At 47.5% G+C, this 17472-nt stretch overlaps 2 protein-coding genes and 1 non-coding gene across 3 annotated transcripts; all 3 read left to right on the top strand.

Moving 5' to 3' along the window:
- The first annotated feature begins 195 nt into the window (after positions 1-195).
- Rbm34 (RNA binding motif protein 34) lies at positions 196-7228 on the top strand. Its single transcript, XM_090318751.1, has 11 exons — positions 196-281; positions 377-551; positions 627-766; positions 1459-1690; positions 2343-2402; positions 2691-2734; positions 4278-4361; positions 4487-4550; positions 5593-5632; positions 5820-5938; positions 6858-7228. The coding sequence occupies exons 1-11, from the start codon at positions 229-231 to the stop codon at positions 7137-7139; spliced, it is 1293 nt and encodes a 430-aa protein (XP_090174877.1). The 5' UTR covers positions 196-228; the 3' UTR covers positions 7140-7228.
- A 1272-nt stretch (positions 7229-8500) lies between these two features.
- Tomm20 (translocase of outer mitochondrial membrane 20) lies at positions 8501-17177 on the top strand. The gene is made up of 5 exons (XM_090318750.1): positions 8501-8815; positions 12229-12275; positions 15097-15178; positions 15842-15984; positions 16896-17177. Exons 1-5 carry the CDS (start codon positions 8695-8697, stop codon positions 16938-16940), a joined length of 438 nt encoding a protein of 145 aa, XP_090174876.1. The 5' UTR covers positions 8501-8694; the 3' UTR covers positions 16941-17177.
- Positions 8945-9075, top strand: LOC150045822 (small nucleolar RNA SNORA14). Its single transcript, XR_016532771.1, has one exon. It is a non-coding gene; the product is annotated as a small nucleolar RNA SNORA14 (small nucleolar RNA).
- Positions 17178-17472: the final 295 nt, after the last annotated feature.

The raw sequence follows: 17472 nt of genomic DNA, 5'->3' as shown, positions 1-17472 counted from the left end.
CAAGCCTGGGGCTCGAGGGAGGTGTATGACCTAAAGGCCAAGTCGGCCAATATCCAGGGCGTGGGGGGTCGGGGCGACCCTCGCTGCCCACGGAGAGGGACCGGCATCCTCCCCGGCCCCGGCGGCGGCGGCGGCGGGCAGGAAGGGGCGTGGCCTGCGGCGCCGGGGCGTGGCCTGCGGCGGAAGTGCCCGGGACACGGAAGTGTGTGTCCCCGGTCTGCACCGAGCATGGCCTCGCCGGCTGGAATGCGGCGGAAGAGGAAGCGGAGCCCGGAGGCTGGGTGAGTGCGGCGCGGGGTGCCGGGGCTCGGGGTGCGCGGGCCGGGCCGGCGGGCGGGCGGGCGGCGGCGGCTGAGCGGCGGGCATGTCCTTCCAGACGGGGCCCGGACGGCGCGCGGCCGGCGGCGGGGGACTACGTGGTGGGCCAGGTGGCCGGGAGCCTGCGGCGGGGCGCGCGCGCGGCGGGGGCCGGCGGGGGGCGCCTGGCCGCGCTCTTCGGCGCCGCGGCCGCCGCGCGCCCCGCGCGCCCCGCCTTCGTGCCGGCGCCCCAGGTGAGTCTCGGGAGGGGCCGGCGGCCGGGGAGGCCCGGGGGTCCGGAGCGGAGATCTCACCCGTCACTCTGAAAGGAAACCTCCAGGGGAGGCGCCCGCGAGGAAGACGGAGGCCCGGCCGGGACGCCGCGCCCGGCACCGCGGACCCCCGCCCCGCCGACCCCCAAGGCCAAGCGGAAGAGAGCCGCCGAGGCCGACCGGACCGTGGCCGACAGGTCGGTGAGCTGCGCTCTAAGGGGATGTGGGAGGCCCCGGCGGAACGTGGAGGTCCGTGCGTGCGCCACGACTCCCCGGCGAGGAACTCGCACGGTTTCCATTGCCCCAGAACCCGGCGAGCCCTTGGGAGGAGCCGCCGATCATTTTATGACGGCCCCCGGGGGCCCCCTTTCTCCCTCACGTGCTTGTCAGCTTGTTTCCTGTTCCTAGGGCCCAGGAGTCACCTCCCTTGTGCTCTCGACGCTTGACACTGCCTTTGCCCTTTCAGGATTGACCTGTCAGCGCCCTTAAATAATTCAGAACTTCGTAAATACAGAGCCTGTTAGGGTTTTTTGTTTTTTTTTTTTTTCTCGACCAGTTTTGTTTATAAGGAAGTAAGTTTACGGCAGGCGCATAAACTTTTTTTGGTGTCAAGGTCATGGTGCAGGGTCCTGATTCTACAGCAGAGGATGAAATTAGGCTCTGACACAGAGAGTCCTCAAATACTCAAGCCATCCCACTTCAGTGGCCATCTTTTAGATAATGTACTGCGGTAGACCCCTGTACCCTTGTGGGTGGTAGTTTTATAACTAGGAAAGGCAGAAGTCATAAAGAAAAACAGAACTGTGCTTTGTGAAGTGCTACTTTTCATGGCTTGCTTTTAATTTTATTGTTGATGGTTTTTGTGTTTTTTTTTGGCATTAAAAATTAGGGAAAGCGCACTAGCCAATGCTGACTTAGAAGAAGAAACTCGCCAGAACAAAGCACAGAAAAAGAAAGCTCAGTCTAGAGGTAAAGTAGTAGGTAGAAAAGTACTTGATGATGTAGATCAGAGCCTTGGTGTAAGTCAGAGGAAGAAAATTCAAGTCAACCAAGAAGAAGAGAGGTTGAAGAACGAGAGGACTGTGTTTGTTGGGAATCTGCCTGTTACATGCAATAAGAAGGTGAGTTGTGGTTTCTTTGTGGTGTGAGTTCAGCGTTGTATGTTTTTAGAACAGAATGTCCCACCTGCAGGCACTGTTTTTTCCTCCACACGTGACAGGGTGCTCTAACCTAGTCTCTGTTGTATAAAACAAATGCATTGTAAGTATCTTACACTATGTGCGTTCACAGAAGTACACATATAACCTTTTGCTTTCTGTGTTCATATGGTAATAACTGTGAGCCATCCTTGGGTCAAAATCTTTCCCATCTTTTGAAGGATAATTTATATTCTACTCACTTAAAAAATAAACGTTACAAGAAATGTCCTGGCTTTTCTCTTTATTACCCGTTGGACTCCTAACATTTAATTTGTACTTTTTTTTTCTTTTTATTAATTTTGGGGCTTGAACTCTGTGCCTGGGGGCTGTTTACTCAGTGGCACTGTGGTTCAGGGGGTAGGAGGTGGTAGCCTTGAGCTGAAGAGCTTAGGGACAGGGCCCAGGCCCAGAGGTCAAGCCCTAGTGACTGAATTAAAAAAAAAAAAAAAAAAAAGCTAGCAGTAGGAAAAGAGTTTTACATCATTCTTTTTATGTGATGTTCTGAAAGTTAAGTAGCCAGTATATATATGTATGTGTGTATGTACGTATGTATGTATGTGTGTTTTCATTTTAGAAGCTGAAGTCATTTTTTAAAGAGTATGGACAAATAGAATCTGTACGATTTCGCTCTCTGGTATGTTTCCTTCCCCAATCCTTAAAAGGTGCTAATATTAAAATGTTGTGTTAGTCAGATCTGACTTCTTAGTGTTAGTAAGATGGGAGAACACCTAATTTGCATCTAGTGATCCCTATCTCAAACAAAATATGTGTGTCTGCATTTAGTTTATGAGGCTGGGGCATGGTTCAGTGGCAGAATGCATGAGGCCCTAGTTTTAATCCTTAGCACCAAAAAGAAAAGAATAGAATGAAAATACAACTAATTCAGTTTTATTTACTTAATTCTTTTTTTTTTTCCTCAAAGATTCCAGCAGAGGGAACTCTATCCAAAAAGTTGGCCGCAATAAAGTAAGTATATAAAGGAAATATATTGTCTTAAATTCCTTCTTTTGAATTAAAAATTGGTACCCTTTCTTACTACTTTACAGATTACTGTACTTGGGTGATGTAGTTTGTTTGACTTGCATGTGTAATGGGATGTAGATTTGTCATATGTTTATCATCAGACCTTAAATTATAAATGGTAGAGTCACAGAAATTACTGTAGGATACTTTACTGGGAAGAATGCTTTGAGAAATGTTAAGAACAGTCCTAACAAGTTTTTGGAGATTTTCTTCAGACTATTAATGCCATATTTCCTCAGCTCGCAGAGGTGCCTCATTGTTGCTGTTGACGTAGCATGTTTTTGTAAATTCAAGGTGCCACAGACTGCCACTGCTGGCCAGATCGCTACAGCTTACAGCTGGCCTATTGCCACTTTCAGTTTTCTTTTGGATAGTTTGGGGGCCATGCAGGTAGTGTGACTGGCAGTTCAATTCTCAGGAAATTCCCTTTTTGCTACGCGCTGCTACGAAAGTTTGCGCGCCCTTGCTTCCCTTTCTCTACGCAGGATCTGTTTCTCATTTCCCTTCAGCCTTATGTACATTTTCATATTAGTCTCACCACATCGGGTGGGATTGGGGAGGCTGCCTGTACTGAGGCTGAAATCACAGCCTCACCCTCTTGACTTTCTTAGCTTAAGGCTGGAGCTCTTGGGTTCCTCTTTAGTTATTCTAAGACAGTGTTTCGCTCTGAATCCAGGCTGGCCTCAAACTAATGACTGACTGGCTTGCAGTCTGCCTCCTGAATGCGGGGTTGAGTCAATGGGTTTGGAGCACACACTCCAGTCATCAGGAGTGAAATCTAGTCACAACATGCTTCCCCGTGAAAGAACAGCCAGCCCTGTCTATGGTCCTGACGAAAGGGCCAAGTCTGCTTCTGATTAGACATTGGGAGCCAGCTTCCAATTTGCATGGTGAACTGCTCTGCTGTTCTGCAGCCATCCACGCCCACACTGTAAAATGTCTTCAGACTGCAAGGCACTGATTAAGTCTGAGTCCTGAAATGAACCAGTATTCCAAAGGCATACCTCACCATGGTCCAGACAAGGCCAAGGCTTGGTGGATAGTAATAGATGCGCAGGTAGAACCGCACTGCTGGGAAGGGGAGGAGTCCTGGAAACCTGGGGCGGGGCATATCTTTGAAGAAAGAGTGTCTGGCCTGGACCACAGAGAGCCTTCCCCGGGCTGGTGGCTGCCAGAGCCTCGGCCCACTGCTCACTCTCTGTACTTTTCTGTGTGAGTGTTTATCTGACAGTGAGATACAGAGCTGCAGTTAGGAGGGAATTTGTAGTCCTGTGTTGGTTGTTCTTAGGGGTGGTGCATGTGGGCGTCTGTTCTCATGTGGCTGGCTCCCTGAAGAGTGTAGGCGTGGGGTTCTCACTCTGTAATCTGCTTCTTGTTTAATTACTGGATCTTTATTGGAATCTTGTCATATGTGCCAAGAAAACAAATTCGATGTGTTCTTGTGGCTGAGGCCACCAGACTTTCACAGTCTTTGTTGTTTCTGTAGACGTAAAGTTCATCCTGATCAGAAAAGCATGAACGCTTACGTTGTGTTTAAAGAGGAGAACGCTGCTGCGCAGGCGCTGAAAAGGTAATCGTGCACTGCGTGGGAACAGCGTGATGTATCTATCGGTGGGGAACTTGGTTCTGTGGCTTCACTTTACAGCAAGCATTGTTGTGATCATGTGCGCCATCTTTCCTTTATTCATCATACAGAAATGGGGCCCAGATTGCAGAAGGGTTTCGTATTCGAGTTGATCGTGCATCCGAGACTTCATCTGTAAGTGGTGCTTGTTTTGAAGAATTTAGCTTAGAGCCTTGGAGAGAATTACTTCTGAGATTTGCCAGTGGTGTGAGTGGAGGAAGAGCCTTCACTTTATCTGTGGGGTCACAGAGGTGTTGCCGAGAAAGACACAAGACCCCCTTCCCACACACAGACGACTGATGACTGACGGGTTATACAAAGTTAGGCTGAGGGGCGCATTAACCTTTTCATAGGGATCAGGGTTAAGGAAATGTTTGCTCAGTGGACACTTCTGAGTAGCTCCTCTGTGGGCATCATCTTGATTTATAGCACCTGTGGAGACAGGCACCAGGCCAGACAGACAGTTGTGTGATCTTTTGCTCGTGGCTGTGCTCTACCACTTGAACCATACCGCCATTTCCAGGTTTTTGGTTAAATGGAATCTCGTGGATCTCTCTGCCTAGGCCAATTGAACCTCAGTACTTAGATCTCAGCCTCAGGACTACCTTGGATTACAGGCATGAGCCACCAGCACCTAGCCAGAGCAAACCTTTCTTGAGCTGTGAACAAAGCCCTCTCTGGGGGTACACTCACTGTTCAGAGGGTAGACAGGAAGCAGGAGGTCGACACGTGATTAAATCGGGAGGTGGATGGGCCATCAGATGGGGTATGGGATGGGGCTGGAGTAGGATGGCAACTATTTTCTGGTCCAATGGGTAATTTTTTTCTTTTAGGATTTTTCTTAGAGTATTCATTGTGACATTTGCATACATGCATACAATATACTCTATTGTCCTCACCCCTTGTACCTTCTCCCCATTATACCTCTTTCCTTCCTAGTGTGGTTTCATCATCCTGTTTTCACATAGGCATATAAAGCAGTTCAACCATGCTCACCTTCATTCACATTGTCCATTCACCCTTCCTGCTGTTACCCCTCCCTAATGAAGCCTGTTTTACTCTCCTGTTATTCATGTGTATGTGCGTGTGCATGAGAGCATGTGTGTGCATGAGCACGTGTATACATGCATGCATGCATGTAATTTCACCATGGTATTAACACTCTTTTGTATTTCAGAGAGACAAAAGATCAGTCTTTGTGGGGAATCTTCCTTATAGTAAGTTGAAGCAAAAAGTTTTGCTGTTCAGTATTGGAGAAGGGGCTGGGATATTTCTCAGTGGCAAGCACTTTCCTGGCATGCATAAGCCCCTGAATTGAGTCCCTCGCTTTAGGACATGCTGTGTCATGATCATGAGGCTGTGTCATCTGGCTCGGAGCCTAACACTTGATGAATTTGTTCTCAGAGGTGGAAGAACCTGCACTGGAGGAGCACTTTGTGGACTGCGGGAGTGTTGTTGCCGTGAGGATCGTGAGAGACCCAGTCACAGGAGTCGGCAAGGGGTTTGGCTATGTGCTTTTTGAGGTATGGGAGATTGTGGTTGTCAAGGGCCTTTGGCTGCAGGGAGGGGACCCTGCTGGGTGAGCCTTCAGAGACCCGTCCATCACAACTTCAAACTCCCTGAACAGCCTTCACCTCAGATTAGTGTTGCTGTGGTTGCACTCAGCCAAAAAATACTCATTTCTTCCTGTTGACAAGGTTCAGTACCATGTTAGATGTGAGATGTTAGCGGGACCAAGTCTCTGAGTAACTGACCACTTGCAGAAAAGAAACTTCACACAGTTGCCATCTCTGTCTTTGGTAGTAGTATTTTCTGCAGTGCTTCCGTAATGGTCATGAATTGCTTTAGTCTGGGCTTGTCATGCAAGGTCTTCACTTGAAGGACCACTGCTTGATATTGTCATTTTGGGTGGCAACTGTTTGCTTGGAAATCGTTGGTCCATGCTCTCCTGGTCTTTAGAGTTTCTCCTGAAAGCCTGTGGTTGACCTGATGACTTTACTTTTGCAAGTAATTTGGTGGTTTTCTTTTTGAAGCTTTGAGTGTTCTTTGTTCTGCACTGTTGATTACCATTTTACTATGACATGGAGATGTTTCTCTGTTCAGGTCCTAAAAGCCTCAAGTACGTACGTGTCTGTTTCTACAGCTGCAGAGTTGTCCCCTATAATTTCACTGAATAAGATTGCTGGGCCTTCAGTCTATCTCTTGATTCCTCAGTTGGTTGAAGCCTTGAGCAGCAAGGGAGCCCATGTGATCCCATGTAATCTGAACATTGAAGGATTCTAGGGAAATTTGGGGGCTGTGGCGATGCCTGAGGCTTGGAAAAGCAGAGGGGTCCCATCTGCAAGCTCTTAAGATCCTGTATGAGTCCAAATGTTACTTTTCTGTCTGGATAGTATTTCCTGGTAGACATTGGTGTGTCATTTTCTTTCCCTTTTTTTATAGAATACAGATGCTGTTCATCTTGCTCTGAAATTAAATAATTCTGAACTAATGGGAAGAAAACTCAGAGTCATGAGATCTGTTAATAAGGAAAAATTAAGACAACAAAATTCAAATGCAGGTTTGAAGAATGTCAGTAAACCTAAGCAGGGACTTCACCACTTTGATTCCACACATGCAAGGCAATCTAAACGTGTATTTGTTGGAGAAAAAGCTGTTCTCAAGAAGAAGAAAGGGCAGAAGAAAAGCATACGAATGAAGAAACCAAAGAAACAGAAGTCATGATGAAGCAGCTTCTTGGGAGTATTGTGTTGACAGATCTGTGGATTGTGTCCACTTTTTTTTATTAAAGAATTTATTAATATTGATTTTTACATCATATTTCAAATGACATGTTTAATGAATATTCAAGAAGGGTATCTCCATATATAATCACTGGCACTTAGTTTTTAGAACAATCAAAATTAGGCTAAGGGTTTGTATATCATAGATACATATTAATTTATGACATAAAACATGATGTCTATAGAGTCATAGGTTTTTATGTCTATGTAGTTTATATTTCCAATAGCATGTCTGTGTCCATTTTTTATGGTTTAGTGTATGTAAAATGTGAAGGTTTCACATTGCTCGTTTATTCACATTACAATACTTCTTCGAGGGTTTTTACCATTATTGCTATGAGCTCTGAGTTACTACTGATGGTAGTAGTGGCCCGGGGTGAATATACAGAATCTTTTATCTCAAGAATGCTAGTGTTTGGATTAAACTAAAGAATAAGTAAACTAAAGAAAATAAAGCTGGATGATAGCTTACACCTGTAAGGATTTCAGTTCAATGTCAGCCTGGTCAGAAAAGATGCTTATCTCCAGTGAACTACCAAAAAGCTCAAGTGGTATGATAAAGCACCAGCCTTAAACCAGAAAAGCTAGTGACTGAACTCAGGTGCTGAGTTTGAGCCCACTACTCACACGGGGGAATAAACAAATCCCAAACTGATGAATGTATTGATGACCTTGGTGAGTTTCATATAAGGCGGATTGCTTTTGTTTTTTTTTAATTTGAAAAATATTCTCAGGGAAAACGTGTAATCCCTGGAACTCAGATTTCAAGTTACATAGATCCATGTCAAGCAAGGAAATGTGCACACGTTTATGTAGTTGCATGCATACGTGTGGATATAGTAGGGAGGAAAAGGGAGGGAAATGCAGTTTTTCCCTTGGGCTCAGCGGATGAGGCATCAGTGACTTTGATCAGACTTGACCCTACTGGTCTCCATGCTTGGTCCAGAGCTGGGGGAACTGAGGACATCAAGGCAGATCCAAGGACGTCCCTGAGATTACAAGAGGGTGGAGTGAACAACGCTGGGGGAAGAACACGTGGGGACGCCTGGGCCTTTTAAAACTTACCTTTAGACCCTTCCCCCGGGCCCCCCCACGGCCTCCTCCAACCCGAGCTACGCGGTGCCGGTCACGCCGGCACTCGGCCGGGGCGCCGCGGTGCTCCTGGGCCTCACCCCGAGCCGAGGCGGCGGGGGAAAAGGCGAAAGGCGCCCACGGCGCATGCGCCCTGCCCCACCCTCCCAGCGCCCTCCGCGCCAGGGCGGCGGACACGTGGTCTCCCGCGCAGGCGCATCCGCGCTCGGGGCGGGGAGGGGGGCGGCCGCGGCGCAGGCACCGCCGCAGACACCTCGGGGTCCGCGGGCGCCGGAAGTGCCCGCGCTCGGCCTTTCCGCGTCCTGGCGGGCGGCCGTCGGCTGCGTGCGGCCCGCGCGCTGTGAAGGCTCGCGGCCAACCGCCCCGTAGCCCGCCGCGGCCGGCGCACGCCGCAGTCTGGGAAGATGGTGGGCCGCAACAGCGCCATCGCCGCGGGCGTGTGCGGCGCCCTCTTCATCGGCTACTGCATCTACTTCGACCGCAAGAGGCGGAGCGACCCCAACTTCAAGAACAGGCTTCGCGAGCGTGAGTAGGCCCGGCCGGGGTGGCCGGGGTCCCGGGGTCCCGGGGTCCCCGGGCGGGGCCGCCGCGCGGCGCCGCGCGGGGGGGCCGGCGGCCATGGCGGGGCCGCGCGCCCGGGCCGCGCCCGCCGCCCCGCATTCTTAAACCCTCCTGGCGGCCGCTCCAGGGCCTCCAGGATACGAGTGAATGCCAGACGACGCGCAGGGCAGTCCAAAGGGCTGCGCCGCCCCGTGGCCCAGCCCTATTTCATGCCTGCGACACCTCTGCGGGGACTGTCGCCCGGTGGGGGGGGGCGGCCGCCGCGGCGATGGCGGCCACGTGGAGCCGGCCGCTCTCCGGGCGAGGCCTCGGTGCGCCCCCCCGACCTGTGTGGTTTTCCTTTTCCCGGCCCCGGGGCTTGAACTCGAGGCCTGCGCGCTGCTCCTGGGCTCCTCTCGCCCACAGCGCCCCTCGTGGCTTCCTCGGTTTACGTGGAACCGAGAAGTCCATCCCGGGGCTTCATGCACGCCAGGCAGGCGCTCTGCCTGCCACCCGGCCACATTCCCAGCCCGGGAGCCTGGAGGAAGTGCATTTTCAATTCCGGCCTCTTCCCTAGTTTAAATAGTGACCCAACGAGTGCAGTTAGTGGCAAGCTACTCCACGCTGTAGTTTGACAAGGAAATAAGTGACATTTTAGTTGCCTGGGGGTTTTTTGGTTTTTGCTAGCAAGTAAATCATGGAAAGGAAAAAGAGACTTGAAGAGGTTGAGGCTCAGGTCTAGGTTCCATCTTTTTTGAATTTTGTTAGCACATCATCCAATGTCATGATGTTGCTACGTATTGAACCTTGAGCACGTCAAGCACTCTACCACTGAATCACATGCTCCACCTTTACTGATAAATGAACCTTCACTTCTAAATTACAGTGTGCACCGCAGGTACATTTAGAAATGTGCTTCTGAGTGACATACCATGTTATATTCATTTCATACACACAGTAATGTAAAACGGTATGTCACTTAGAAGTGCACTAAGGAAATGTTCCAACACATGCTGTCGCAGTGATTGGTTTGGAGGTGATTGTAAGTTATGTTTTACATGTATTTTTCTTAAGGTGGACATACCTGTTTTAACTTGTTTGATTTTCACAGCTTTTGGTACCAAGATCAGCCAGTGCTGGGTTAAGCCTGAGGTTGTGTGGCTTTTCACTTTTTTTATTTTTCAGTCTGTTACTGTCTTTTCCTTTTATCACATACAATTTGTGGTACAAAACAGAAAGTTTCATAATTTTAACCTTTTTTGCTAAAAATAAAAGGCAACTAGGGGAACTTAAAATTCAGTACCTATCAATCAAATGTATTCTGCATTAGTCACACACTCCTCCACTCCTAATTTTTTTAAAAAATGGAAGCTGGATGTGGTAGCCCACGCCTATAATCATAAAAGTCCCCAAGATCTGGAGGTTGGATGAATTTTATTTTATTTTATTTTGCCAGTCCTGGGCTTGAACTCAGGGCCTGAGCACTGTCCTTGGACTTTCTCAAGGTTAGAGCTCTACCACTTGAGCCTCAGCACCACTTCCGGCTTTTTTTTTTTTTTTTTTTTTGGTATGTGGTACTGTGGTACGGAGGAATTGAGCCCAGGTCTTTGTGCATGCTAGGCAAGCACTCTACCAGGAGGCCAAACTCCCGGCCTAGGTTGGAGGAATTTTAAGTCAGCTTGGGCCAAGTAGACTCTGAAATATAAACAAATATAGATGTAAGACCTGTATTTGAGTACAGCTAGAAACTGTTTCTGTAATTAACGTCACTCTTCCCCTAAGTTCTGGCTTAACAGACTTTATTTCATTATTTTTGCCAGTCCTGGGGCTTGAACTCAGGGCCTGAGCACTGTCCTTTGTTTTTCTCAAGACTAGTGTTCTGCCACTGAGTTGCAGCATCACCCTGGCTTTTTCTGTATATCTAGGGATTGAGCCAAGGCTTTGAGTATGCTAGGCAGGCACTCTACCACTAGGCCACAATCCTGGCCTCTATTTCATTGTTTGTTGCACACTACTTGTTTATTTCTTTTCCCCTTCCCCCCTTTGGCAGTACTAGGGCTTGAACTTGTAGCTTCATGCTTGGAGGTCAGACCATACTCTGCAACTTGAGCCAAGTCTCAATAGTTGCCTGTGCTGTCCTGGACTCCTGTGCTTTTACATTTCTCATTCATTGTAACTGAGCTGTCAGGCTCAAGCTTTTTCTGTGGAGCTGGGTGGGGTGGAGAGTTCTACGGACTGTTTGCTTGTGCTTAGTTAGAATAGCTACATGAAATGAGGTCTTTAGAACTTTTTGCTCAGAGTGGCCTTGGACCAGGATCTTCCTGAGTAGCTAGGACGGTAAGCATGAGCCATGGCTCCTGGCTTCTGCTCCTTCTGAAATGCCTTTTGTCATAATGGATCTGTTGCTCTGTTGAGTAGAGGTGAGTCATTACTTAGAAGTTGGACTGCTTGGGTTTGAACTGCCACTCCCTTACTGATTGTTACTCTTGTGACTTACTGAAGAGGGTTAAGTAAGTGATTTTCTGCCTTGAGTGGGCCAAAACTTAAAACAGATTGAGAATAGAATTATACTTTTATCTAAGAACCGTCTCATTCTAAATGCTTATGTTCTCGTAGAGTGGAATATGATTAGCTTTGTATCTGCCAAACTCCTCACAGCTGTCCTGTGGAGTTCCTTTAAGGAGTTACTATCTTTAGAGCAGGTTTCTGAAGAAATGGTACGGCCAATTCCATGGATTGATTTGAAGAGAGCTGACCAAGAACTTTTGCTTGTTTGATCTCCTCCCCCTCCTTTCCTTCCATTCTAGGGCTTGAACTCCCTCTGCTTGGGTTTGCTAGGCAGATGTGTTGTCTTTGAAACATACAGCTCTGGCTGCCTTGGGCCCCCCAAGTCAAGTCCTGAGATTGCAGACAGGTACTACCACCTTCAGTAGCTAGAGTTGTAAATGTCTGTTTCCTTGGAGTTAGTGTATTGCATGATTTCATACCAGAAACAAAAGAACTCAAAGATGGTAGGCTTTTTTCCATTCCCAGCAATAGTTAATTAAGACCATAATGGTATAACTTCTTCAAATACAGATCTTCCATTTTAGAATGTGTTACATGTCAGAAATAAACCTTGATGGCAGTGGCCTAATTCTCTCTGTCCCATATCCTGGGTGGGTAGGAAAGGGTGCTGGTGTTGCTGCTGGAGCACTGTGCATTGCTAGATGTGGTGACCCAGAGACCAGGAGAATGCCCTCGCCCAGAAACGCCACTGCCCAAGCTCACTGGGACTAGAACTAGACCCAGGGCTCTGGCAGACCCTGAGGAGATGGCTGGCATTCCCAGGCCACACCAGTTAGACTTTTGATTCTTGTTTTCATTGTGGCTAAATAAAAATATAACATTTCTTATAGGAAGAAAGAAACAGAAGCTTGCAAAGGAGAGAGCTGGGCTTTCCAAGGTAATGTTTAGTCTGCTTTTTTATCACAGAGATAATGTCCAAAAATCTGTATGTATTTTGAGATATGTTTTGAGAAGGCTCTTTGCTATTGGATGCTGCTTTTCTGTGTGTTATTCTGGGACTTGTTTCCCCATAAGGGGGAAGTGTACTCAGCTGACAGTGTAATGCTTGTCCATTTATTTAACCTTCCTGGTTCCACCTCTGCTGCTCATTTCCTACCCACTAGGTGAAATTCTGCCTGCTGTGACCAATTTTATCTTTCACGTAAACTTCCTCCTCCCCCCTTTTTATTTTTTGGCCAGTCCTAGGGCTTGAACTCAGGGTCTAGACCCTGTCCTTGAGCTTTCTCGAAGTTAGTGTTCTACCACTTGAGCCACAGCACCACTTCCGGTTTTTCTGTCTATGTGGTACCTGAGAATCGAACCAGGGCTTGCACATGCCTAGGCGAGCACTCTACAACTAGGCCGTGCTCCCAGCCCATTTTTTCTTTGCATGGATGCCATGTTCTGTATTTTACATGCCTGCATGGGTTTATCTACCTGATGTCCTTCTGTAGCATGTGATTAAGCCCCTGCTGCTTCTCACATTCCCAACTTTGAGTACTGAGATTCGAGCTCAGAGCTTTTAAACTTGTTGGCCAACACTCTACCTGAGTCACACCTCTGGCCTCCCCCCGCCCCAAGAGTCTTGTGAATTTTCCTTCCCCGGGCTGGCTTTGAGTTGTGGTCCTCAGATCTCATCCTCTGGAGCAGTTAGGATTATAGGTGTGAGCTGCCTGTGCCACACTCTCCAGCCCCTTTTGCTGCTTTAGTTTTTTAGAAGCAGTCTCAACTTTTGCCCTGCCTAACCTGGACCATGGCAGCTGTCGCTGGAATATCAGCACAGCTGTGCCTGCTGCCTTTCTTGGTTGAGATTGGGATTTGATGGATTGTGTCTGGGCTGGTCTAGAGCTGCAGTCTTCCCACTTCCGTCTCTGGGTCATGGTGAGAGCTGAGCATCACTACACCTGTGTGTGCTGGTGGAGATGGAGTGGGGGGGAGGGGTCTTCAAGCTTTTTCTCTGGCTGTCCTGGAACCATAGTCCTCCCTAACAGCCAAGGTTACATTCATGACCAGCAGCCTGTGCTTCTGTAGTCTCATGCAGATTTATTTTCTGGGTTTCTAGGGTGTGGGCTGGTAGATCACTAATGGATCTCTTAAATTGGGGTTAAAGCAAAAAAAAATTTGAAGCAATAAATGTTGTTTCGTTACTTTGAAACAGTCTGTGTGCCTGTGTGTGCCCATGCGCACACTAGTCCTAGGGACTGAACTCAGGGCCTGAGCAGGGTCCTTGGGCTTTCTTAAGGCTTGAGCCAGCATCACTTCCGGCCTTTCTATGTATGTGGTACCGAGAAATTGAACCCTGGTCTTCATGCATGCTAGACAAGCACTCTACCACTAGGCCACACTCCCAGCCCCGTGAAACAGTCTTATCCACAGATTTGAGTGGCCAGATGTGGTGATAAAGGGAAACCCTAAAGAACACCTGGTGCTATTCTAGCTTGTCCAGCCTACTTTCACTGGGGCATGGTTCTGAAGCTTCTTTATTTGATAAGGGGGAAGGAAGTACAGTCATGCAGAAACAGCTCTGTCAGCATGTATTTTTAGTGTTAAAATGCCATTAGAGTCTTCTTGTATACTGAGATGGTCAGTGAACAATGCCTTGACTTTGAGAAACTGATTTTCGTGTATCTTGGACGCAATGTATACCATGTAATTTAAAGTTCAAAGAGTAGGCTGTGTAAATGAAGGTGTGGCTGAAGTGGTGGACCACGCTGTGATGGAGCTAAGCTTGAGCTTGAGGCTCCAAGATAGCTGCGGGGCTGGTGGGTGTACGCCCGCCCGACCGCCCCCCCCCCCCAAAAAAAAAAGTGTGAAGCAGGGCAGAGAAATGACTCATTTCAACACAGTTTTATAGGTGTAGCACAGATAAAAACAATGGCATGTGTCCTGCTGTTTGAAAGTGTAATTAAGTATCCATGAAAGTTGAGATAAAATAATATTGAATCAGCATGTTGCAGTTTCTTAATCTATAATGGCATTCTTAAAAGATAACATAAGGTTGAAATATTTGATTAGTGTAGATACTTGTATCCCTTGTGTTTCTTAATGTTTGAGCAGAGCTTTCTAAGACTAGACACTGGTGGCTCACACCTGTCATCCTAGCTATTCAGGAAGCAGAGATGTGAGTTGTAGTTAAAGGTCAGCCAAGCAGGAAAGTTCATGAGATTCTTTTCTACAGTTAACCACCAAAAAGCCAGAAGAGGAGCTAAGGTGCAAGTAAGTGGTAAGAGTACTAACCTTGAGCAAAAACAGCTCAGCACAGTGTCCGGGCTGAGTTCAAGCCTTGGGGCCAACACATAATTGAAATTATTTCTAAGAACTATTGAAATAGCAATTTGATTACTATGTATGTGTGTATTTCTTTTCTTTTTTTTTTTTTCTTTTTTTTTTGTTCTGGGGCTTGAACTCAGGGCCTGGGCACTGTCCTTGAGTTTTCTCAAGGCTAGTGCTCTACCACTTGAGTCACAGCACCACTTTTGGGTTTTTTCTATGTATATGGTACTGAGGAATCAAACCCAGGGCTTCGTGAATGCCTGGTAAGCACTCTACCACTAGGCCACAGCCCTCTTTCATTTTTATGGATATACTAAATTTAAGGGGTTTGTTTGTTTTTCAAGTAGCTAATTGTGTCGTCTTTAGTTTTTCTGGCTTCCTGTATATGGGTTCTATCCCATATTGAGATCTGTGTTGATCTCAATTTCTATATATTCTGTTTCCAGTTACCTGATCTTAAAGATGCTGAAGCTGTTCAGAAGTTCTTCCTTGAGGAAATACAGCTTGGTGAGGAGTTACTGGCTCAAGGTAATCTAGAACCAGCCGGGCTGGTGGGTGGCTCACAACTTCACCCTGCCATTCAAGAGCTCCAAATCGGAGAATCCGTGTTTGAAGCCAGCCTAGGGTGAGGGTGGGGAGATCCATTCTGGGCCTTGAACTCTAGGCCTTGGTGTGTTCTTGGTCTCTTCAGCTCAAGGCTGGTACTGCTCTATCCACTTGAGCCAGAGCACCACTTCGTTCATTAACCAGTAAAAAGCCAGATTATAGGCATGGCTCAACATCAACCTTGAGTGGAAAAGCCAAGGGACAGGCTTAGGCCTCCTTCACACACATGTATGTGTTTATGTAATTGAGCTTGGTATGTAATTGTCGTGCCACCTACTTGACAGCTAAAGCAGGAGAATCACATGGGTGGCTGTCTCAACAGTGAAACCAACTGATTGGTGGACTGGTAGAAATGGCTGACTGGTAGAGTGCTTACCTGGAATGCGTGAGCATTGGATTTAGTCCCCTTTGCTCTTCCAAAAAAGAATACTAGTAATATAGGTGGGTGTCTGCCCCTTCGTTGCCCATGTATTGGTGCATGGAGGGTGACTTGTTGCTGGGAGCAAGTCCATGGTGCATCGTTTTTCCTGTGGGTGTTTGACAAAGGCTCAGGCTTGAGGTTACATGTGACTGCACTCCTTACAGGTGAGTATGAGAAGGGTGTGGACCATCTGACCAACGCCATTGCCGTGTGTGGGCAGCCACAGCAGCTGCTGCAGGTGTTACAGCAGACTCTGCCGCCTCCAGTGTTCCAGATGCTTCTGACCAAGCTTCCCACCATTAGTCAGGTAAGGGCTCGGAACATGTCCAGCTGGCCACAGGAGCCGAACAAGTCATCCTTGAATTGACTTTCTTTTTATTTTATCTGGTCATGGGCGCTAGCTCTTCAGCTCAAGGCTACCATCCTACCCCTTGAGCCATGGCTGGCCTTGAACCTCGATCCTGAGATCTCAGCCTCCTGAATAGTTAGGATTACAGGTGTGCGCCACCAGCGCCCATCTTAAAGTGGTTTGTTTCTTAGTGTTTTTACTGTGTGGATCATTTGTAAAATATGTGTCCAGCTCAGTAAAGTGGCTTCGCCTGAAAACTTAATGGCTTTAGAGGTTAGGGGTTGAAGTTTAAGGCCAACATGGGTGTGAAAGATTGTGAGCAGTGAAGGGAGTTTTCACAGAACTGGGGATGAAACCCAAGGCCTGCACAGCCTGTGCTAGACAGACTAGATGTTGTTCTTTTGGAATTTGGACCTAAGGGTGGATCTGTCACAATGTGTAGGTACAAAATGAAGCTTAACTCCCTCTCTGTAATCCTAGCTGCTCAGGAGGCTGAGACCTGAGGATCAAGGTTCAAAGTCAGCCCAGGCACAAAAGGACCTCAGTCTGTTACTTGGAAATGTTTTTCATACACAAATTTCACACCACAGTGTCCCTTTCTGTAGTGGTTTGCAGCCTGGAGTGGTGAGGGTGCTAATTGCTGTTTGTGTGGTTGGGTACCTGTTATAAAGTTGACTGGTATATGGTGGAGTTGAAGACCCCTGCGCTTCCTTTATTGAGCTCTGTCGTGGGCTGACATCATTTTCTTAAGTGTCTGTTGATAACTTCAGAAAAGTTTGGTTCTTAGAATACAAAGTACATTTTATGTTGAACTCAGAATCCTGGCTTTTGATACTTGAAAATTAAAATTCTTTCTTCTTTTTTTCTAGAGAATTGTAAGTGCTCAGAGCCTGGCCGAAGATGATGTGGAATGAGAAATAACAGCATAATAAAGTCTTAGTTAAAATGATTTGCAAATTCTTAACCTGGAGGTTGAACGGCTCTGGGGGAGTAAGGGCAAAGTCCTGTCCTAGACTGTCCTGCACCGAAATCTACCCAAGTTAAAGCTCGCTTTGTGTAGATCCATTTGTCCATTCTTATTTATTTTTCCCAGTGAAGTGTATTTTGATAGAGAGCTTTTCCTTTTATAAATACACTGAGTTAACAAAGTATCACGGGTTTCGTTTATTCCTTAAGAATGTCCATGTAATGGTAGTGCTTTAGCTAGGTTAGAAGCACCCAGGATTCCACTGTAAGGCAGAGGCGTCGGGGAAGTGTCTGAGTGGCCTCCCTCGTCTCCTAGTATTTTACCTGTCCATAGCGTGGGCTGCACACCTGACCCTCCGCGTGTCTGGAGAAACTCCAGCCTAGTCTTTATGTCCCGAGGTTTGCATGCTTGCCTGACGAAGTGCTTCGGGCTCAGTCTACCTGTTGTCATGACGATTGCTGGCATTGCTGCCTGGTTGG

This window comes from Megascapheus bottae, chromosome 26 (assembly GCF_031878675.1).
Source record: "Megascapheus bottae isolate mThoBot1 chromosome 26, mThoBot2.hap1, whole genome shotgun sequence".
Lineage (NCBI taxonomy): Eukaryota > Metazoa > Chordata > Mammalia > Rodentia > Geomyidae > Megascapheus > Megascapheus bottae.
Note: the sequence above shows the minus strand (reverse complement) of the source record. Positions and strands in the feature narration are given on the sequence as shown.